Source organism: Nilaparvata lugens, chromosome 3 (assembly GCF_014356525.2).
Source record: "Nilaparvata lugens isolate BPH chromosome 3, ASM1435652v1, whole genome shotgun sequence".
NCBI lineage: Eukaryota > Metazoa > Arthropoda > Insecta > Hemiptera > Delphacidae > Nilaparvata > Nilaparvata lugens.
This window is the reverse complement of record NC_052506.1, coordinates 31311278-31337005: the sequence shown is the minus strand read 5'-3', so window position 1 is coordinate 31337005 and position 25728 is coordinate 31311278. Positions and strand designations below refer to the sequence as shown.

At 34.9% G+C, this 25728-nt stretch overlaps 1 protein-coding gene across 2 annotated transcripts in view; it reads right to left on the bottom strand.

The window, feature by feature from the left end:
* The window catches only part of LOC111056936 (protein Wnt-6), a 57078-nt gene extending 33939 nt beyond the window's left edge, over positions 1 to 23139 (bottom strand). The window contains exon 1 of one of the 2 annotated variants that reach the window (XM_039423532.1): positions 22943 to 23139. In XM_039423532.1, the coding sequence (XP_039279466.1) occupies positions 22943 to 23007 (65 nt within the window). In that variant the 5' untranslated portion in view covers positions 23008 to 23139. The remainder of the gene's footprint in view (positions 1 to 22942) is intronic. The other variant, XM_039423530.1, reaches the window with a different exon arrangement.
* Positions 23140 to 25728: the final 2589 nt, after the last annotated feature.

Genomic DNA, 25728 nt, shown 5'->3' with positions numbered 1-25728 from the left:
AAATATAAAATATTAAAGTGTTATTTATCAAAGTATCTCTTTCAATTTATTCATCTATCATTTTCGATTATTATTTTTGAACATTTATTGAAAACTAGCCTGCCCGGCGAACTTCGTACTACCAAGAAGTCAATGTATCTCATGTCACACTTGATGAATCATGAAATTTATCTGACAATCAATATTTCCATTTACATCTCAATGCGGACTTCATATGTGCTCAGTCATGCAGCATTTATTATTCCGGAAACATATTCATCCCAATCAATTGGTAGTAATATCTATCACTAGAGTGTCAGCCGAAGAAAACAAAAACGAACATATTAGAGATGCTCTTGTTTCAGGGTTATGTTCTATTGAAATTAAAGAGAAACTTTTTCAACAAGGAGATTTGAGTCTACAAGAAACCGTTTCCCAAGCACGTGTTCTTGAATCCGCAAAAGCATATGCTGACTCCTTTAAAAGTACTTGTTATACAAACTCTATTGAAGAAAATAAAAACATAAGCTTGAGTGAATCTTTCTCAGATGTTAATGCTGTAACCCAAAATCGACAGGCAATTGTAGAGAAATCCGTTCAATGCCAACGTTGCGGATATAAAAAACACTCATATTCTCAAGAATGTCCTGCAATAGGAAAGACTTGTCATAAATGTTCCCGAATTGGACACTTTTCCCATGTGTGTAAAAGTAAAACGCTCAAAGAAAAACTAACTACGTCAACTATTACTGCAGCTGGTATAGCCAGTAATCTTTCTAAAGCTACAATTATTGTTTCGGTGAATGGAATAAATACACCAGCTCTTATTGATACCGGTAGTGTTGCCAGTTTTATTGATGAAAAATTTGCAAAAACAAATAAATTTAAAACTGCATCAGATTTTTGTTTTATAAGATTTGCATCTGTTCAACATAACACCGCTACAAAAGCATGTGTTTATAGCAATATTGTGTACAAAGGAAATGAATACAACAATATTAAACTCTTGGTATTAAAAGAATGCTGTTGCAATGTGATACTTGGTCACGATTTTTTGATGAATCACTCTACAATAAGTTTAGCATTCAATGGTAATAAACAGCCTCTTGTAATAGATAATAATTCTACAACCACACCACCCTTGAAAGATTGCCTCTTGGTGGAGGCCATGATAAAACCATGTTCCCTTTTCAATGACTTGACTCCCGATTGCCACCCAATAACTACCCGATCCAGAAGACACCCACAAGATGACTATGAATTCATGAAGAATGAGGTCAATCGCCTCCTTACAGAAGGAATAATTGAGGAAAGCCAGTCCAGTTGGCGTGCCCAGCCTTTCATTGTAACCAATGGACAGAAGAAACGAATGGTCATAGACTATTCACAGACTATTAATAAATTCACAAATTTAGACGCATACCCTCTCCCATTGATCGAAGATCTTGTAAACACAATTGCCAAGTACAACATTTTTAGTACTGTAGATTTCAAGTCAGCTTACCATCAAATACCGATTCTTGAGAATGAACGACATTACACTGCCTTTGAAGTAGGCCGAAAACTTTATCAGTTCAAACGAATACCATTCGGAGTAACCAATGGAGTAGCTGCCTTCCAACGTACAATAAACGGACTTATAGAAAGAGAGAATTTGAACGACTGCTTTGCCTATTTGGATGATGTTGTCATTTGCGGTTCAGATCAAGAAGAACATGACAGAAATCTTAAGAAATTTCAACAAGTAATTGAATTGTATGGCTTGACTATAAATGAAGAAAAATGTAAATTTTCAAAAAAATCATTGAAGTTCCTTGGGTATGAGATAAAACATGGAGAAATTGAACCTGACCCAGAACGCCTTGCACCACTCATGAACTTTCCACCCCCAAGAAATGCTAAAGAAATGAAACGACTCATGGATTACTGGCTCATTACTCCCGATGGATTAAAAACTTTTCTCAAAAGATTCACCCCCTTGTCCACATACAGAAATTCCCTCTATCTCAAGATCAGATGGAAACTTTGGAATTGTTGAAAAATGAAATTGCTTCCGCGGTACTGCTCTTTGTTGATGAAAATGTACCATTCATAATTGAGACAGATGCATCAGATTTTGCAATTGGTGCAACATTATCACAAAATTCTCGACCAGTAGCCTTTTTCTCACGAACTTTGTCCCAAAGTGAAACCAGGCATTCAGCTGTTGAGAAAGAAGCCTATGCCATTGTGGAGTCTATAAGAAAATGGAGACACTATTTACTACGAAAACAATTCACTTTGATCACTGACCAAAAATCAGTCACATTCATGTTTGGCACTCAACACAATAGAAAAATAAAAAATGAAAAGATACAAAGGTGGCGCCTAGAATTATCTGAATACAAATTCAACATAGTCTACAGACCTGGAAAATAAAATGCACCAGCTGATGCACTCTCTCGTATATGTATTACAGCTGGTTGTTCAACATTGAACTCAGCTTTGGCAAAATACCATGATGAACTTTGTCACCCTGGTGTAACTCGTTTCTACCACTGGCTCAGAATGAAAAATCTCCCCTATACTGTAGATGATGTAAGGAAAATTTGCTCCAATTGTGCAATTTGCTCTGAAATAAAACCACAGTATATGAAGACAAAAGGAAATCTCATAAAGGCAACAAAACCTTTTGAACGAATTAATATGGACTTCAAAGGACCCGTACAATCAAAAACAAGAAATAAATACCTACTGGTGATGGTTGATGAGTACTTAAGATTCCCTTTTGTATTTCCTTGTCCAGACATGACTGCGAGAACAGTCATAAATTGCCTGGTCTCATTAATATCAATGTTTGGCCTTCCAAGCTATATTCACACAGACAGAGGAACATCCTTCATGTCAACTGAGTTGAAGAGCTTTCTTGGCTCAAAAGGGATAGCAACTAGTAGATCAACGCCTTACAATCCGAGAGGGAATGGTCAAGTAGAGCGATATAATGGAATTATATGGAAAGCAATAACACTAGCTCTAAGATCACGAGGACTTGATTCAAATCGATGGGAGGAAGTGTTGCCTGATGCACTTCACTCTATTCGATCTCTTTTGTGTACTACAACAAATTGCACCCCTCATGAACGAATGTTCCTACACATGAGATCCTCAACAAATGGACAGTCACTACCATCTTGGCTAATGAGCCCAGGACCAGTTTGGCTGAAGAAAATGAACCGAAATTCAAAGCAAGATTCATCAGTAGAAGAAGTTGAATTGATTGAGGCAAACCCAGAGTATGCTCACATTCGTCGCCCTGATGGACAAGAGTCTACTGTGTCGCTCCGTCATCTTGCCCCTAAGATAACACGAAAATCTAGCCGGGTAGAATGATATGATAAACCATATGTTTTCGTTGTCATTGATTCATTCATAAATATCAAATGTTGTTGATCCGTTACTAGTAGAAAGTCATGTTCAATTTTATTTGATTAAAGCTCTACAAATGAAGAGTTTACTTATTTCAATCTTGAATCATGATCATCTTTCCGTTCGGTAGCCGCTCGGCCGAAAATTTCGAAAACATAGGTCTGTAAAATGGATTAATAATTGTTATTAGCCCCCCTATTAAAATTTCTGGTTAGATACCATCCCCAATATTCACACAACATATTCTCAAAGTTTAATGCCGTTCTGTCAAGTAGTTTTCAAGTGTATATGGAACACACAAACAGACATTCATTTTATACAGGGTGTTTACAAAATCCCTACCAATACTCTAGGGCATTTTTCCTGAGTAAAATACATATCTAAATTGTCCGGGAAGCTTTAGTTACTCACACAGTGGCCATTTTACTTTTTTCACTTATAATTTTTTTTCTAAATAATGGTTAAATATACGAAATTGAAACTTTGCACAATCATTTATAACAACTAGACAAAGCTGAAAAAATTATGATAATTTTCCAAATTCATGGAAAAAAGGATGGTCATTAAAAATTTTGTTTCTCAAATAACTCTAAAAAAAGTTATTATTGTAAAGTTTTTGTAAAACCATCCGTTTCAGAGTTAATTGAGAAACAACATTTTTAATGGCCGCAATTTTGTTTTATCGATTTGAAAAATTATCATAATCTTTTTTAGTTTTTTCTAGATGTTAAAAATGATTGTGCAAAGTTCCAATTTCGTATGTTTAACCATTATTTGGAAAAAAAATTGTTGAAAAAATTAAAATAGCCGCTGTGTGATTAAGTTAAATGAAGACTTCCGGACAATTTAAATATGATATCAAGATATGGATTTTACCCAGGAAAAATGCACTAGAGCCTAGAGTATTGGTAGGGAGTTCGTCAACAGGGTGTATAGGCTACTGTACAGATTTATGGGTGTTTCTCTATTTCTTAATATTTCATTTTTAACAAACAATAAAGGAAAAGATAAGGGTCACCTAGAAACTAGGCTACATAAACTGTTCGAATGGACAAGGATGAAGAGAAAAATCTTCATTCAAATAAGTTGGAAAAAGCTTCATTATTGACCGAGCGAAGTGAGGTCTAAGATTCAAGTCGACGGTTTGGCATTTCTCTTAATGTTTAAATGTTTATAATTATGTTGCGCATTTACGGCGAAACGCGATAATAGATTTTCATGAAATTTGACAGGTATGTTCCTTCTTCAATTGCGCGTCGACGTATATATATACAGGGTTTTTGGAAATTTTGCATTTCAAGGATAATATAAAAGGAAAAAGGAGCCTCCTTCATACGCCAATATGAGAGTAGAAATCAGACTATAGAATTATTCATCACTAGCCGTCAGGCTCGCTTCGCTCGCCATATCCGTCTAGCCAGGGGGCTCCGCCCCCTGGACCCCCGACTGGTTCGTCCAAGGATGAGATCAGCAGGCTCGCTTCGCTCGCCTGCATTTTTCATTTGGGCATTTTTATCATATGTAAGGACAATCCAGTCGGGGGTCCAGACTAAACGTCTGGCTAAACGGATATGGCGAGCGAAGCGAGCCTGACGGCTAGAAATATAATATTCCCAGGATTGAAGTAGCAGTGCCCAATCAATTTTTCCGTGATAAATGCATTTAAATCTTCAACTTGGTGCCAACCTAACAAAGTCAACTCAACTTAATGCCAACCTGACAAAATTATTAATTTAGTTGCCAGTTAACAACTGTTTCGAAGAGGTACTCTATCTAGATTATAGTTCTATAGTAACATATGATATGGAAATTTCAATTATAATTAAGAGATTGGGAGAAGAAAAATATACATGCTAAAAGACGAACTTTAAACCCTTAAAAACTACCCTTAGAGTTAAAATATTGCCAAAAGATTTCTTAGTGCGCCTCTAAAGGGCCAACTGAACATACCTACCAAATTTAAACGTTTTTGGTCCGGTAGATTTTTAGTTATGCGAGTGAGTGAGTGAGTGAGTCAGTCAGTCAGTCAGTCAGTCAGTGAGTGAGTGCCATTTCGCTTTTATATATATAGATAAATCAGCTGACAAGTGATTACACAGATGTGTGGAGAAGCCAGTCTTATTGCTGTATTTCCATAAGGTCTATAGTTTCAATTACAGTAACTATATTACCCACAGTATAATGGCCATTGGAATTTTTTTCCCGCCGCCGCCATGAAGATTCCAAATATTTGAATTTTACAATGGAGCTTATAAGTAAAATCGCTTGGTTTTACTTATTAAAGTATATTTTTGTGATTATTAACGTCGATATAATTTATCTCATGTTTTTTCTATATTCCCAATATAGTTTTGGAGCTTGAAATAGTAAATTGTACATAATAGCGAGTAAAAATGAAAGGGAGGTAACGTAACCTGAAAGATGAATTTCCAAAAATGAAATGCCATAAATATTTTGAAATGTGTCATGATATTGTAATACATTTTGTTCCATTGACAAAAAATAATGAAGTTCTCATATCTATTTCTAGAAGCATGATGAAATTCTCATCACAATAGATTCTATAACATTTAAATAGTTTGTTTTATTCAGCCAATAAGTCTGATGAAAATATTGTTAAGCACAACAATGAATATAAACTGTGGAAGAGCCAATTGTTCCAGCCATAGTACAACTTGATGAATTTAATAAACATGTAAGCTATTGAAAAATAACACAAATAACCATTATTGTTCATATTTATTGATATTTCTAATGTGCTAAAAAACCACTGCTCGTGGTAATGCAACTCGAAATTCATATATCAGTAGCTATTGACCAATTGAACATGTTATGGGTAGGGTACTCAGTACTGAAGAGAATAAATCAGAGAAGTCAAGACGTCTTTAATCAGCACTTAATCATGGTTAAATATTTCATAAAATGTTATATTCAATTGAGCCACAAAAAAATTTTGAAATTGGATTATTTGAAGTTCTTTTGCAGATGACACTGCATTGGCATATTGTGATCTGGATGGCCCCAATTTGGTAAGATTAATGCAGGATGATTTGAACAAGCTGTTGCTCTGGTTTAGACACAATAAGATTCAGCTCAATCTTTCAAAGACAAAATACATGCTGTTTACACTGTCAACATCATGGACATTGCCTTCTGCACTGAAGTTCCATGGTAGCTGTGCGAGTGATGACTGTGACTGTGAGGTGGTTGGTCAAACCGACTCATTGAAATATTTGGGTGTGATTGTTGACGAAAAGCTCACTTGGTCTCATCATATTACTAATATAAAAAGTCATCTGCTGTTAATACTGAAGTAGTTCTACTTTTTGAATAAATTTCTCCCTATGAGTGTCCTGAGGCAGCTATATTTTGCACTTGTCGATTCAAAAATCAGCTACGGTATAAATTGTTGGGGCTCCACTTACATTAGTCACTTGAAGCCCTTAATAACTATACAAAAATCCATAGTTCGTGCCATCAAGAAGGAGGGTAGATATGAACATTCTCTTCCTATCTTTCAGAGTTTCAGATGCTTGCCTCTCAGATATATCTTTGTTTTCAAGGTATTGTATGTGTTTTATGTTATGTCTGGAAACTGTGGTCATGCGTTGTTCAGGGATGTTCCTAGTTATCAAACTAGGAGAGTGACATCTGATTCACTAAGACTTCCTAAATCGCATACCACTTGTTTCCAGAAATCGTTTGTATTTCTCGGCCCTAAGTTATTCAACAATATTCCTCTTGAAATTAAGAGAACACAAAATCGACTTGTTTTTAAAACAAAAGTTCTTGGATGGCTTAGAGGTCTTATGCCTGATTATCTAGAGACCTTATTCAATGTGGTTTCTTAGTTAAAATACTCTGATAATGGTGGCTATGCATTGGCTAAATGAGCTGGAATTGGAAAGTGAGCATGGTTAGTGTGAATGTGTGAGTGATTGGTTGCTGATTTTTCTTTCTTTCTTCTTTTTATATTTTTCTACTTCTCTATAAATTCATAAATTATCAGATATTCATTCCTGCTCGCAGACGTAGAGTTTTGTACTCTCAGCAAGCAGTATTTTTCTATCCAAATTCACAAATTAGTCCTGGTTTAGCATGTTCGAATTCTTGTCTGATGTTATTGTTTAATAAATTAGACTTTTATGTACTTTATAAATTATTAACTTATTACTCTAATATTGTTAAGCTGTATTATTTTTTTCTCATGATTTGTAAATATTGTGAATTGGATTGAATAAAATTTGAATTTGAATTTGAATTTGAAGTTCGATCCAATAAATTAGATGAGGAAATACACAAAATTGAAATTTATCTTTTTGCATATTAAAATAGATCACTGATTCCCATTAAGTTGTCCGCGAAAACTCTAGAAGTGGTCTGTGAGGAGTCCGAGGGAAGGAAAATTGATGTCTTAAGCTTTATTAGTGTTTTTTAAAGTAACCTTTTTTGTCTATATTAAAGTATAATTCATTTCTTTTCGAAAATGATATATGAAACTCATCTTAAGTTCATAATATGTTTCCAATCGGTAAAATAATTGATAAGTTCCAAATGTCTAATGCTATAAGATAGGACTTGAAAGTTTGTTTGGAATCTTAATGGCGGATTTGTACCATGTGACCGAGTTAACCAATCAGAAGCGTGACAGTCAATGGCCATACTGTGGGTAATACAGTTACTGTAGTTTCAATCAGGTACTTGTGGATGAGAATACTGCATGAGGTCTACTGTTCACAGAACTACTAGTAGGATAAATTTTCACGTATATTTCGAAAATATTTTATCTACATTGTATTTCATCTGCATTGGATATTTCAATGTTGATTGACTTCTCAGTAAGGTATATGGGGTATACTTCTCTATCAATAATTGGCAGTGTATTATAGAAAAAATAGTGACCCTCTGGGTTAGAGAACTCGCTCATGAACTGTTGTATTGATCTTTGAAATCCACAACTTGTGATTATATCCGCCATCTTGGAACAGTCCAATGAATCCAACTTTCTTTCGAATCCGGCATAATTTTGAATCCAAATTCATTTTTTCGAATGGAAACGTGGTCATGTGATACATGATTTTGATGAAGAATTTCAAGAGAAAATTAATGACCAAACCGGCACATCGATATTTCAAAGCATTTCAATGATCTTAAAGCTGCGTTCACACCACAGTTATTCACACCAAAATGTTAATTTTTCTGTCCTTGTAGATTCTATTAAGGTGCGTACAGATTTACGCGCCGCGAACATGAGCAATTCACTTTTAATCAGCTGATGCCAAGCTTTTTATATCTGTATCTTACCGTTTCTGTAAAAATACAGATATAATCAGCTGATTAAAAGTGAATTGCTCATGTTCGCGGCGCATATATCTGTACGCACCTATAGATTGAACGGAACTTGACAAACACATTTGCTCATCATGAGTATGATAAGTTATGTTCAATTTAATAGAATCTATAAGGACGGACAAATAAACATTTTGTAAATAACTTCAGTGTAAACGCAGCTTCAGAATATTAGTTGTTATTATTATAAGTTGAATTTTAATCAGCTGAAATCATGTGTCAGCGCATAAAGGACAGTCTGTGTGATAAAAAATATGGTGTGGCGCACTCACACAACTTTCCTTGCCGTTATGAAAATTCATCACATGACGCTAGTGTTCACGGGCATCTCAAGTCTACTTATAAATAAAAATATGACTCAAATGTTGAAGTTTTGTAATCATTCAATCAGGTACTTACTTAGTGCCGGTTGGAAAAAGCCGGTTTATTTTTAATCCTGATTAATTCCAATAGAACCATTTTTTTTTTTTGAAATGGTCTTCTCTGATTTGGTTCACGTGAAATTAATCAGGATTAAAGTTTAACCGGCTTTTGTGCAACCGGGCCTACATGAGGGAAATTTTTGCATTCCTCTGGGAATTAATCTCAATTCACTGTGATTAGATAGAACATTTCTGTATGAACTATGAATATTATTATAATTTCTTCTTTAGTAATAAATTTGTTATGCTTTTGTACTCCAGAGCGAAGCTCGGTCCCCGATATTTTTTCTTATGCACTCTCAATGATATTTTCATATCTTGAAAAAACAAAGGAGTGAGTCAATTTTGTTGTTCAACTTGACCTGTAAAAAGGTTCGAAGAGTATGACCTGTTTGCACAAAAGCCGGTTAGATTTTAATCGTTGTTAATTTAACGAAAACCAATTAGAGAAGGCTAAACCGGCTCTTGTTCAAACGGCACTCAGTGTTCAAAATTTGATTGTTCAATTCTTTCAAAATTTATTGTGGAACATACAAATAAACAGACAACGACTTTGGCCTTCAGTCGAAAGTAAGAGCTCGCTAACGCTCGTCCAATTGCATAATATATTAATTAATTCTAATAAGGTTAATAATCAATAGACCCAATCCTTGAAGTGAAGAAGAATTCAATAGAAAAAGAAGATGAAGAAGAAGATTTTAATAAAGTTGATCAATAATTCTTATTTTGGAAAATTGAAATCTGACTATTTTCGTTCGGTCTACTTGCAAATGGTATAAGAAATAGGCAAAATCAAATCAAATCAAATCAAATTTTATTCTCACAATTTACAAATAATACAGTACAGTTACAGTACATTTATATATACCCTTACGTTATGAGAGACTCACATGTAGGCAAAAGCCTGTGTTTGTGAGGGCCTGGCGTAATTCGCTGAATTTAAAATCGATAAACTAAATTATAAAAATTGATATTGATATATCAATCGCAAGATTTGAGAGTTGACATACATTGGCCTATATGTATGAGAAAGGAATGGAGAGTGCTGGAATCTGCATGCTCAACTCTTTGCCAGTACGGTACATCTGAAGGCATGAATACTGAAGGTATGGTAATTATTTATTTATTATTTAGTATTTTACAAAAGCGACTTTCTAGAAGTATTTTAAGCCTAGCTAAGGTACTGGAGATGAGTTGAATTAAATTAGATGAATTCTGAGTTGAAGTAAAGGTGTATTTTCGTTTGTGCGTGAATTTCCGCAGTCGACGACGGAAAGCATTGTTGACACTCACATTGTCCAAATTTCAAGTATGCTAAAACAGCTGATAAAATAACTTTTCATTATTTGTGTTTGTTATTCAAGGACCAAAACATTTCTAATAATAGTAAACATGATGCCATTTAAACGTATAATAAAGTATAAACTCAACCTGCCCCATTAAAACATCATTGAATTGAACATAATCTTTTAGGTTATTTAATCCAATATTAAAATCTTCTCAATCTGAGATCCTCACCCTGTCGTGGTCGATGACGCCATTTACGCACAAACGAAAACCCAACTTTAGGAAAAACTTACTGTTCAGTAGAGGAGGGTTTAATATAACTGCGCGAGTTGTGCTGTTCACAGAACTACTAGTAGTTGAACTAAGGCTAGGCGCAAACCAGTTAATCAATACAAGACAAGACATGATCAGACACGTTTAGTCACAATTCTTCACATAGCTGCTTGTGACGCAACTCACACTGATTAGTCATTGCAATTAGATATGATTGTCTTCATAAGCAACTATGTGAAGTATTGTGACTAAACGTGACTAGTCTTGTCTTGAATAACCGGTGTACGCCCAGCCTAAGAGATCACCAGGACTATCAGCCTTGAAAATAGACAAAATAATAATCTACCAAGACTCCATAATAAATTGAGCTTCAAAGCAAAAATATAATTATTGTTCCAAACTAAGAGAATTCTTAAATCAAACAGTTTTGAGTATACAGTATCATTAAAATTGCATTTGTGCTTCAATCCATAAAAATGAACTATTCCGTACGGTATGTGAGATGCAAAACCGAGATATATTGAACTCATTCGAAACTTACAAGTGAAAAAAAATAATTCCAAGATGGAGATGAAGATGAAATAATTCCATGATGGAGAATATATGCGAAAAATTTTAATGGTTATTTTGAAGGTCAGTCGTGTAAAAGCTCCAGAAGTGTTGATTTAATCGTATTTGAGCCGAACGATGACTTTTAATGGATAATTTATAATGTTAATAGGCTGTAAACAAGTGGTTACTTCATTAGAGAGATGCAGGCCACATATTTACGACGCAGTCATTTGATTGGTTCTAAAAGCTATAGTCCACAGCACTAAACTCTCCACTGAATTATTGTTGACCACTACTCACATAGACCTCTATGTATTCTAATAATTGTATCCTATAAAAAAGCGCCAACATCCTTTACTCTACTGTTCGTGAAGAGATTAAAATTATTGTGAATTTTTTAGATATTTCATTACCAAATACCCAGTGACCATGATATTTTTATCAATTTATTGAACAAGCGTTAGCGACTTCTTACTTTTGACTCAAGGCCAAAGTCGTTGTCCGTCTGTGGGTTTGTTTGTTTGTATGTTCTACAATAACTTTTGAAAGAATTGATCAATCAGCTTTAAATTTTGAACACATACTTTCTTTTCGAACCTTTTTACAGGTCAGGTTCCTTGAACAACAAAATTGATTCACTTCTTCGTCCTTTTTCAGGATATGAAATAACATTGGAAGTGCATGAGAAAGAAATTTGTTATGATTAAAAATTCAGTCAGCTGGAATTAATTAAATGCTATTTCTATCATATTCCCACCCATTTAAAAAGCTAATGCTATCGGGAGTTATCACACAGTCTGTCATTTATGCGCTGACACATAATTCCAGCTGATTGATAAACAGCATAATTATTCAATTTACAACTTTTACATCAAATCGCTTCCGTTAACGTGTGCCTTCCTGCCTATTATCTGCCTGTAACATACCCATAATATTAATCATACAAATTTTGATGGCAGTCGCTATGACGTTGGTATTAATGATTCAGTGATTCTGAATTTTGATTCTGATTTATAATAATAATTTTAGATGTATATGCGAAAACCCAAAAAAATGGTATCAATGAATCACTTCATCTCTTCATCACAGGGGGTAGAGGTGGGTATTTTTGATATGATTATCATCTCAATACCCTTAACAGAGCTGCGGAGTCAAAAATTGCCTTAAGAACATTTCCCTCTATAAGACTGTAATCCATGGTTCACTGGACTATATAGTACTTTTAAAATCTGGAAGTTCAAATTTCTGTTTATCTTTCATTTTCAAAAAGGAAATCAAGCTTTTTCAGGTTCTTTTGCCGTGAAAGGTTCTTTGACGAATCAAATGTTATTCCTCATAGGTGATATGATTTCGTTTGAATAAATATTATCATGCGAGTTGGATAATCAATAATATAATGGTATTGAAATAGATTGAAATGCATTATTGATCAGTGCATGAATACTCTTGTGCGCTATTCAGTAGTTAAATGTTTGTTGTTTGAGCCCCTTACCGATGGACTAGAGTCTAGACTAATGACCTAGTGACATTTGGTCTCTCTACAACTTGGAAGCCGATGAAACTCCTTCTTATTCAGCAGGTTAGTGACCAGCTCTACAAGCACGGAAAATAGCCTTTGAGATTGTTGAAAGCTATCGATCGGAATTGGCCCCTTTCATTTCCTTTAATTTCCAAGTTGCATGTCTATGTTAGCTTCTCATCCACAATATGTGTCACAAGGTATTGATTCGCCTTCCAGCAGTACTTGAGAAGGCACAATTGCCTTGTGTAGAAATGGCGGTTAGTCATTTTCCATGCTCACAGTATGGAATCACAAGAATCAGGAATTTGCAATCACTATCCTTGAGTTATGGGTTCTATACAGACTGTACAGGTGGCTGTCCGGCTTGAAGAAGCAAGTAAGCAAAAAAGCGTATTCAAATTGTATTATTATTGAAAAAGTTTACAAAAAATCTCTATTGCACATGCGCTACCAGCAGTCGGCGGTCGGTGATTACAAAAAGGCAATTTTAGATAATTTATGTCCTCCCAATGGAGAATATTTCTCCCTCTTCAAATAAATATATATAATGCTCTTGAGATATGAATGGAAATGATAAACTACTCTTACTTTCTAAAAAAAAGGATGCAATTTATTAAAAAAGACTCTCAAAAAATATCATTACAATTGAAAAGCATTTTTATATGATGGATTTATTTCAAATGAGCTTTAATATATCAAAATCCTTAACAATCACGTTGGACTTATCCAATCATAAGAGTATATAGCTGTTGATTCTGTTAACAGTATGGAATGCACCCATCTTCCTACCATGCCATTAAAATCTTCAACTTTACTAAGATCTCATCATCTAAATCTCTTTTAGATAAGAAGCTCCAGAGAGGCCGTGATAGCAAAAGAGTTCACACTGCAAACAATTTACATGTGAAAAATACATAAGAAAATCACAAAATTTAATTGAGAAAGTCCAATGCATGTCAATAATACTGAAGTATAGTGTGGATGAGATCGTTTCTGCAAGATTATCAGGTTTTCCTGAAAAGTTTAGTCAGCCAAATATTTCTGATCTAACTAGTATAAATATTCTCCCACTTCCCAGATGATCACATAAACTTTTGCTCATGCGCGGGTGATGAGATGAGATGGTCATAGATACCAATCTAGAGCTTCATAGTGCAAACTATTCAATAAAATAAAGATGGAAATAATTAGTCATTTCAATCGCCTGGATGAAATAATTAATAAGTTGTTTGAACCCTGAAAGAACAAAGGATTATTCTTCATTATTAGCTCTAATAAGCATTAGGGATATAATTTCAGTACGAATAAGCCTATGAATGGCAAAACGTTGGATATGGTGATGTGGTATCACAACACACACATACCTTGCGAGAATCATATTTCTAAAACTTAACATACTCTTTGCTATGTATTTGACATGTTTTATGTATTCATCATATTTGACTTTATGATAATTAAGTGCTCGAAGCTGATAACAGAGCCAGAGTGAATTACTAGTGAACAGTCATAAAATTACACCAAATTAGTGTTGTCACAAGTAAGTTGACAACTTGCATGTGCTGATTGAAGGTGTAGTTTGGAATCGGAGCGGATATTGCAGTGTGAGCTGCATGTTGCCTCATTACACAACACCTTTTTTATTATATTTAACAAATATATTATGGGCTAACGAGTTGTGTCTCTATTTGAGCTAATAGTTAGAGCCTATTTCCAAGGCTCAGCTAGCCTTCAAGTAAATAGTCATTCTTGGATATGAGCACAACATCCGTTTCCTCTTTGGAGATATATTATAACTTGATGCTTTTTATTCATGCTCCTCACCCTCTCCCTCTCACTCTCTTTCTCTCTATCTCTCTTGCTCGTACACATACTCTCTCACTCTTTATCTATCTCTCTATGAACTTTTCATCCACTTACCGATTATGATTATTTCCTATCATTTTTCTTCCCATCACCCATACATCAAACTATTTTCAAATGCACTGACTCCAACATGGATTGAATTTGAAGTATGGTCAATATAATTTATTATTGATCATGTGAATCACAGCCGTGTCCATTCGGCTAATTTAATATCTCTGCACACCCGTGAATAAACATTCTTATTAACTGGTGAATGAGAATCATGAGTGTAACATTGATTAAAATGCAATGCATGAAGTCTTATATCTTGCCATAGTCATGAACATGAGTTGAGAGAGTGACTCTCATTTTCTTAGAATCTCAATGTTATGAAATTCAAAGTTGATCATGATTGTTTCGAGTTTGAAGTGAACTGCTATTATCTTTTCCATTGACTTTTATTACTTTTTTAACCGAACAAGGAGTTATTTCAAGATATCGAAGGCTAGATAGTATTTGAAAGTATAATATATTTGCAGTAGCTTAACTAATTGAATAATTCTTCACCACCCGTGAATAAAAATTTTATTAACTAGTGAATGAGATGCATCAGTGTCAGATTGATTGAGAAGCACTGCATGAAGTCTTATACAGAGTGTTTATGAACTGCCTACCAATACTCTAGGCTAGAGCATTGTTCCTGGGTTGGGTAACAAACATATCTAAATATCATACTTAAATTGTCCGGAAGTCTTCATTTACTCATACAGCGGTAATTTTGCTTTTTTCACTTATTTTTTCCCAAATAATGGCTAAACATACGAAATTGAAACTTTGCACAATCATTTATAACTGCTTGACAAAGCTACAAATAAATTATGATAATTTTTCAAATTCATAAAACAATATGGCGGCCATTTAAAATTTTGTTTCGTAAATAACTCAGAAACAGATGGTTTTACACAGTGGTTCTCAAAGTGTGGGGCGTGACCCCCAAGGGGGGCGCGATGGATGGTCAGGGGAGACGCAAAGCTTAGTTGGAAATAGTTATTTGTGCAACTAGTGCGCAAAGTGACAGTTTGCTGCACCGAAAGAAACGTTTACGCCCGACACGTAGGCGAGGGCGGAATGGTTTGTTGAGTGCAGCAGAGGAACTTTGCGCACGTATTTCACATTTAATTTTTCCTACAGTTACCATTGAATATGAAAAGTGGGTAATTATGGGTAAAATTGCCTAAAATGCATCAAATGTTTTTCTGTGTAATTTCATTATAATTAAATAAAATTGAATAATGTAGTAGTATTTGAATGGCGGGGGAGGGAGGCGACTGTGTGCTGTGTGGGTGGCACTGTGCTGTCGCTGTCCACGATGTCCTTGATATTATTATAACGAGGGGCCTCACTATGAGTGTTACCAACTCCATTTTAATTTTGCTGCACTGGTGCTCCATATAACCCACCAACTATTTTGCGTTGCCATGTTGCAAATCTGGAGTGCAGAAAAAATTTTTCCCGCACTAGAGCGGAAAAGTGATTCTTTGCGTTCTGTAATCAGTGCAGGAATGGCCACTTTTTAAGGTAACTGTAGGAAAATGTTTTTAATTTACTTCTAAAATAATTGCAATAAGCAATTTTTTATTTTCAAAATTACATGTGAGTAATTTTTACTCATAAAATATTCATATCAACCGTATTGTCAAATTCAAATTCTATAAGTGCTCCTCAACATGATAGAAAAAGAAAACCTCATTGATCTCCAAGGTGACTTTGCGCTTAAAATAAAGTTTGAAGAATATTCTCTTACATCCTTCTGGATTGGTGTGCAAAAGGAACATCCAATTTTGAATAAAAAGGCATTGAAGATATAGACTCCATTTGCTACTATTTATCCGAGTAGAACTAGGTTTTCTGCTCTAGCTGCCATGAAAAGTGAATATAGACCAAGACTGGATGTGACCCAAGAACTTAGAGTAGCGTTATCGGAGCTGACACCTCGTTCAACAAACTCTGTGCGAAAAAAAAAGCTCATGCTTCACACTGACGCTCTTTATATTGTTAATTTCTATGAGAAACAAAAATAACAACTATGTACTATAGTAGCTGTAGTTCCTGAATAAATTATAATTTATTGTTTTTATTGAATTTGTTGTTTTATTATGATTGAAACTATTGAAACATTAGGTTATGTATAGAATGTGCAAAACTCTACTAAATAAATATTGAGTGTATAATATGTAGGTATATACATACATATACATAAATGTACAACATGTATAGTAGTCTATGTTTATACATGTAGGGGGTCCGGCTTACAGCCGAATTATGCAGGGGGGGCTTGAAGTAAAAATTTGAGAACCACTGGTTTTACAAACAAATTACAAGAATAACTTTTTTTAGTAAATTGCCGATCGAGTGATACCGAATGTTTCATTATTGGACCAATATTAACTGAGATATGGCAGCTTTAAAGATTGGTGGAGCACCATTAGAGGGCTATCTAATGTTATTTTATTGTTTGAAATGACCTAAAATCGGTGAGTGTGTGTGTGCATGTGTGTGTGTGTGTGTGTGTGTGTGTGTGTGTGTGTGTGTGTGTGTGTGTGTGTGTGTGTGTGTGGTGTGTGTGTGTGTGTGTGTGTGTGTGTGTGTGTGTGTGTGTGTGTGTGTGTGGTGTGTGTGGTGTGTGTGTGTGTGTGTGTGTGTGTGTGTTGTGTGTGTGTGTGTGTGTGTGTGTGTGTGTGTGTGTGTGTGTGTGTGTGTGTGTGTGTGTGTGTGTGGTGTGTGTGTGTGTTGGTGTGTGTGTGTGTGTGTGTGTGTGTGTGTGTGTGTGTGTGTGTGTGTGTGTGTGTGTGTTGTGTGTGTGTGTGTGGTGTGTGTGTGTGTGTGTGTGTGTGTGTGTGTGTGTGTATGAGTGTATGTGCGTCTGTGTACACGATATCTCATCTCCCAATTAACGGAATGACCTGAAATTTGGAACTTGAGGTCCTTTCCCTATAAGGATCCGACACGAACAATTTCGATCAAATGCAATTCAAGATGGCGGCTAAAATGTTGAAAATGTTGTCAAAAACAGGGTTTTTCGCGATTTTCTCAAAAATGGCTCCAACGATTTTGATCAAATTCATACCTAGAATAGTCATTGTTAAGCTCTATCAACTGCCATAAGTCCCATATCTGTAAGAATTTCAGGAGCTCCGCCCCATCTAGGTAAAGTTTGATTTTAGATTCCCAATTATCGGGCTTAAGATACACTTTAAACAAAAAACTCCAAATGGAAAAGATTGAGCATGAGAATCTCTACAATTAATGTTGTGATGAATCTTTTGAGTAAATCTCATGGAAGGAGAGAATTGACTAGAAAAATTGTAATTACCCTTATAGAATGAAAGGTTTGCCAAACGAACAGTTAGCACCCGAGCGATAAGGCTTCCTTATCAACAGCTGAGTATAAGATAAGAGTACCGTTCTGTACTACGCATTTTTTCAGAGAATTATTTAATAAAATTATAATTATTTGCAGATTGAGTACAAGTCATTTATGAATTACTCATTGAACTTTTGGAGGTTAAACTTTTGTTTACAATTGATCAGATGTTTTTGTAGCAGCTCAGACACAGCTGACTGACTCAATATACTATAAATGTCATGCCAGGTTTTTATGCAAGCTATAATATTATTTCTAAAATTGAGAACTATTGATAAAGGACAAAGAATTTCAAATAGAAAAATAAAATGTATGTATTATTGTTAAAGTTATTTATTATTCACGAAATTACATTATAATGTCGAATGTTTATAACGAACTAGGTCATAGCATGAATATTGTATTACTGATAAGAGCAGCAAAAATAAATTATAACAGTTTCAAATATAATAAGAATTGTATAGAAATGTTAAATTATAAATTATTGATTCAACTGAGTCACATGGTGAATGAATCTCTTTGGCAAGTCTAAGCCAATCATATGTCATAGAAATGGCACCAAAAGGGATGATCGTTTGAAAGTATCATATGTTAATCTATTATCAGACAGCAAACCTGCCTTATCATAAATGCTAGTGCATGTACACTGTATAGAGGAACTGTATCTAGAGAATTATGCAATTCAAAAAAATATACAAATTAAGTTACTATTGTAATCAGAGGAATTATATTTTGCTGCTTGCCACTGACGTCATAATTATTCTACCAATGGCAAATTTTCATGCAAATTAATTACACAGAGATTCTCAGGAAAAGGTTCTAGCCAAAGGCTTAAAAGAAAACGAGACACTTCCCTTTTAAAATCCTCACCGCTAAGACCTTGTTGAAAGTTACCAAAGACCTATTAGTGAACTTTTGTTCGATTTTTGTATATTTTATCTGTGAGCCAATATCTAAGGCTATTTTATTTGTTATTTTATAAATTTATTTCATTGATCGATAATTCTAGAAATTCAAATTTAATTATCCCCTAATTTATTTGGTGAAGGAGATATTTAATTAAAATTCCACACATGCTAAAACCGAAGCCTGGACCAGCCACCAATCAAACAAAATTTGATCTAAGGGAACCACGACTGCCAAGAGGATTCACGTGAGTTTTATATTTTTAGGGCCCCAATCTACGCTTCGAAAGAAAATACAGTGCAGAAAATATAAAATTTTTCTTCCTTGAAGTAATGGCCACTCCGACAAGCGCTTATAATTATTAGGATCCTAGATTTTATCTGGTATAGAATTTATAAGAACTTGTAGTTGATTAACTATCCTCCGCTGCCAGAACCACGACCCGAGTAATTGTTAAAATCTTTTATAATTTGTTTTCACTATTTTTTCAAAAAACTGTTAAATTTATCAATTGTAAAATTCTGTTGAATCATGCATGGTGTCATGCGAGTACAAGCACACTTTTGATCATTTTGTTAATGCTAAAATATTTTCAATCTGTAATTCAAGCTTTATATCTTTCGATTATTTCTTGAGACTGTCAATTATTGTGTCTGACATGTTCTATATTATCAAGAACCGATCAAGTACGATCATTGAAATAATTGATTCAACCTGGATATTGGAACAGATCTAAGTGGATGTAGTGTGTGGGTTCAGATCGAGATTACCTATTCTCTATCCTTACCTGCTCATATATCAGCTTTTATCTGTTACCAACTTCGACTTAGGAGCAATTCGTCGACTGTATAGCAGATGCAGCTGGAGATCGTATAATTTCCTACAATAGAGCATTAACCCGACAAGACTGTTCTCGAAATATATTCCGAACGATATCTGGTCCTAGTACCCTATCTTAATCCTTCGGAACTTATTAGAGACGCAGTCCCGTAAATTATCTACATCGGGATTTTTGCTCAACCTGTATGATTTTGTATGCTGTTCCATCACAGGTAATAGTTCTAAGATATCCGTATTCAGTGTTTAGCAACCGCTACACTGCTTTTGAAAATTTTTATCATTATACAATCTGTCAAAAAGAAGAATCAAGGGTGAGCGAGTGTTTATGCCTCCCGCGATTCAGACGATTGTATCGAATCTTGTAGTGACTCAATCAGTCTGGTGTTCACTTGGCGTCCACGCACGCATTTTCAAAATTTCTAACCTCAATACTGGTGACTCAGTGCAAGATTCATTATATGTGTGTCGACCTAACCTTGGAGGCGATAGTAACTCCCCCAAGAAGAGCTCCACACAATTTGCCGACGCAACGTGAGGCATTTAAAATACAGCACTACAATGTTCAGTAACATTTTCACCTAAAATTTAAAATAAGCTCGAAATTCGAGAAAATGTTATTATTTCAATTGCAAACTGTTGGCAACTGTTGATTCTATTGAACCATTCACTATGAAGAGATAGCAGACTTCGTGTGTCTGTAGCGCTATTGTCCTGTCACCAGCTGACTCAGATCTTAGAAAAGTAGACTTGAGATCCGCGGGAACACTAGCGTCAGTTGATCAATTTTCATAACGGCAAGGAAAGTTGTGTGAGTGCACCACACCGTATTTTTTAACCGAAAAAGGAGTAATTATTGATTTCAAGATATCGAAGGCTAGATAGCATTTGAAGGTTTACTATATTTGAGGTAGCTGAACTAGCTGGATGTAAAATATTGTAAGGTCAAACCATGATTATCAACTTATTTGAAGGGATTTTGACCTTTAATACAATGATAACTCACAGATCTGAAAAATTAAGAAATATTCTTGATGAATGAAAATACTTCGTCCTCACAACAGAATTATTTCGAATGATATTTCCGAGTCAGATTTGAAACTAGAACTATGAATAAATAATTTGCCTCCCTCAAAGCTAGTAATCTGCAGTGATTTCAATCTCAATACTTATTGATTTGCCGATAATACTCGAATAAACCGGGTTCTTTAAACGCTTTTATACTGAACGAAGCTTCTAAGGCAGTAATATTATGGACGTTGTTATTTATGATCTCAAAACGCTTCTACTATGAGCTGTCAGCATTACGCATACAAATAACATCAATGATTTGTATTCAACCGTTACTGACAGATCATGTATATAAATCTCACTTCATATACGTAGGACAGTACTCAGTACACGTTTAGTTTCGACAATGGCAGTTTGAGAGCGCTGAGCGATTAGAGAATCGTTTTCATGAATTATGTAATTGACTTCATACATTTTTTGTCAATCTCCAACAAGTTGAATAATTGAAGTTATCTATAATAATAATTGAATACAAATTCGTGCCAAATTGTTCCCAATGCCAAATACGTTTTTGTGTAGAATTTATCGCCAAAATGTGAATCAAAAGTTATAATTATCGAACCAATCAATACTTCAATATTATCTATAAGCCTCAATACTTGGGCCAGAAAGATATGAAATTAATCAACCTCTAATCATGTTTGATTCCCTTATAGCTTAATATTTTATTTTTGACTAGCAGGTAACCCGTGCTCCGCAAGGGTCTAATTGGAAACTTGACAAACTGGGAACTTGACCTGATGAAATCTTAAATTTATAACCATCCTCAGTGAATTAAGAATCAATGCAGAATTTCAAACTAATCAGTTCAGTAGTTGAGACGTGATGATGCCTCATTCGGGATTTCCTATCTCGTCTGCGTATAAGCCAATTCTTTCCTTCAATCTATTATACTATACATTATGTTGTTAATGTATAATATAAACGAAAATAAAGTAGGTTATTGATAGTAAAGTAGAGATGATGCTTCGAGTGACGTGAGTAATAAGGGTCTTACTGTATGTCTATCCAAATTTTGGATAATTTTCACAGTGAACTTATACCAGAAAGTATAATCGTTATCACTCTCAATTGAGCTACTACTCAAGCTGATTGAAAAACATTATTATTTGAGCCACAGTATGTAGACTCTACAGTCTTCTTATGGCAATTGAATATCAGTGTTTCATAGGCCTATTCACTGAACAAACATAAAACTCAAGATTCACACTCTTTAAATTAAAACATTCAAACTTGAACAAATCCATGTAGGCTTTCATGAGGATGTACTGTACCACCATGAATATGAATGTTAGCTATGTGCTTTAAGTACATAATATATATGACTGTTCAGTTACTAAATTTACTATCGACTTATTCCGAGAAACATTAAGACTGGACATTCTGTGATATTACACAGATTCTGTGCAATCTGAAACATGTTTTGTGTGTAATTATTAAGCTACAGTTTTGGCCGAAAAGTCTATCAATTGGAAAAGTTGATGAATTTTGGATCAACAGACGAATCGTGACTTGGGTTACATAGTCTCTTGTTCCAAAAATAAGACTAAACAAACATGCAACTCAAGATTTACACTCTATTTTAATTAAACGATTAAAACTTGGTCAAATGCATGTATGCTTTCAGGAGGAAGTGCTGTACTACAGAATCGTTCTGTGAATCAGACATTATGGATGGATGTTGATCTTAGATCAAATTAATACATCATGAGTAAACATAACCTCAAACATTTCTAACCTACAAAGTATCTGTGGTGGAGAATAATATTATGAATAGAATATTATATAGCCAAGAATATATAAACGCATCATGAATGAACATACATTCCAAGTCTAGAAGTATGTATTTATGGAGGGGGATTTTGAAGACGGCGATTTTCATTGAAAACTGACTGCAGACAAGTGCGTATGTGTGTGTGTCTGTGTGGCTAGAGCAGGAAAAGCTATGGTGGTGGGAACAGATGACAGAGGATATATATGTGTTTGTGTAACAACACCCCCCCCCCTGCGGCGGCCGACAGCCCTGACCTGGCCCAACTGAGAAAAGTGAGTGAGTGAGTAAGGGTACATTACCAGGAGTCGTTGGGTGTGGGCGTGAGAGCGAGCAGCGCGACGACAGAGAGTGCCAAGCAGTGCATATCGTTTGCGCCCCATGTGGCCCCTGGCCCAGGCCCCCGGCTGTAGGCTTGCCGCTGCTGCTTGCTGCTTGCCTCTTGCCTGTTCACAGTCCACGCCCGCACTGAAGCTCACCACAGCGCACCGCAGCCCACCGATTCCCCCTCCACAACTCACCCTTCCACCCCCACCGCCCGCGCCACTCCTCACGCCAATAATTTATTTGAAATTTATTCGCCACCGACGACGGCTGGGAGGCGGCACAGCGTGTTGGAGGCGGCTGACCGCTGCTGTTGCTGCCCCCATCCGCTCATCACGCCGCTCTTCCAATGTAGGTTGCAATAAAACTATCACCGTAATTTTTTATAAGTACACAATCGACATGCTCTTGGTTTTTTTTTTTAGTACAACACTACCAGGAATAAGATTTCTCACTGTATAGGGATGAAAAATGCTACAGTACAATTAATACAGAATGAGGGAGTAACAAAACGATATACTTTATTGGGTTATAGTATTCCTCTTATATAGACTGCAATCCAGTTATTATTATACTATAAAAATATCATCATTATAAATTAATAAAACAATTTAGAAATTGAATAATTTTCAAAGGAATCACATATAACACTGGAAACATTTAGTGAAAGATAAAAAGTTAATTGAATCGCTGATGTAACTTAGGTGAGTGTGATATGTGATTCGGCGAAAAAAGCTGATACTATGTGAATGTATTATTATTATTATTATTAATTTGATTGACATTGGCTCATCATGAATTATGATAAATTGAAGAAGTTTTGAAGAGGATCATGCTCAATTTCCACAAAGCTTCATCTTATCATTTTTACTCAAAGCCCGATCACATATTGTGCTCTAAAATTCTTCATATCCAACCAAGTGTCCATTTAATAGAAATTTTAAAATAATTTATTGAGTTTTTTAAGTGTAGATATTTTGTTATTTTTAATTATTATTTTATAATTTGAATACTATTGTAATTTTGGGTCAACTGGGATGATCCAATAACATTGATATAATAGAATCATAAATGTTATTCTGTATACCTTATTCCAATAGATTATTCTGAAAGTTTAATGTGTATCGTCATTAAAAAATCTTTTTTTACAGTATTTTAGTATAACATCAGGTCACAATTGAATCATTAATTTTTTGGAGGCATTAATCAGTTCATTTGAATACTATCAGTTTAAAGGTACTGGCTTAGTGTGAAGGCATTATTATTCATGTAGATCGTTTTGTAATATTCACTTCCACTGTCATTTTCATTTCATTTGGGTCAATGTATAAATTGTTAAATCCTCTATTCTATCCAATAAACCACCGTAGAAATTACAACGGCTCTCCAAAGATCGAGATTGTATCTCAGTCACCTTCTTCATCAGGTCTTGAAGAAAAAGAAAGAGAGATTGAGAATATGAAAAATTTGTGAGAGTGGAAGAAGATGATACGGAGGGAAGCTAGGGTGGGAAGACTACTCATGTTAGAGGGGGCATGAGAATGATGATATGATCGGCAGAAGGCAATAGAAGAGGGTAGTCGGATGAGTGTGAGTATCATGGAGGCATTACATGTCTGTTGACAGATGTGAAAGAGCCATTATTATATGGGGCCCAGTGTAGTGTGATGCTATCTCAATCAGATTCTGTCCTTTCCAGATTTAATCCGAAAAGGTTTGGTGTGTGAGTGTGAGTTGACTCGCTCGAATGATTCGAATAGTGTGATAGTCACCAGGACGCGCCTCACTAACCTGTCTTCATATTATTATCATTGTTGTTATGCCGCCTGTTCCTGTCACATATGTAGTTTGGTGGCCGCAGCCCTGCAGTGCTGTCAACTCCCGCCCTCACCTGCCTCAAGTCTATGTTCAACAATAAAAATGTCAGCACGCCATTAAAATATCATCACTCATCCTCCCTATGATATACTTCAGCTTTGATTCTAGCCGTCTCCATGTCATTACTCGATTACTGGTTTCCAATTCACTCGACCTTATTAAATTATATTCTAATTAAAAGAGTAAATGGATAAATTTACTATTGAAATTTAACTTTTATTAGAAGACAATTGATTTACACAAGCAGCAAATTAATAAATGCAATACCTTTTGATTTAAATGATAAAATATCAAAGAAGAGCATAACAGAGTGGATTAAAGGTGAATATTTCTTCACTTTGAACCTAGCACTGTGATTTGTTTTTTATGTTTCAGTTTTCAGTTGGTATTTCTCTGCTTTCTGACCTTTTATAAATTATCAATATAGGTGTGAATTATTCTACTTTGGACCACATTTGTGTACCATTTGGACCATATTTTGTGTCTCTACTTTTTTTATAAAGCTTTTCGTTTCAATTTCTAATTATTTTAAGGATTTCTTTTAAGCAACTCTCACCGGCGGGCAAAGATTTTTCTTTTTGCTGGTGATGCCTAGAAATTTTATAATTGGTTTTTTCTGCTCTCATGTATATGTAATATTGTATTATGAACAATTTATTCACATTTTTTCTCGTATATGTATGTGTATGAGTAAATTATTGTTTGTTTTCTTTTTGGCAATAAATGAATTTGAATTTGAATAGAAGAAAATTGCATGTATCATTGATTCTAACCATCAACCATTATCATAAATTCTATTGATGAAATTCATCTACAAAATGAACCATGATCGTATTCCATGTTCAAAATTATTTCCAGAGAAATTTGTAAGTTGGAACTTGTAGTG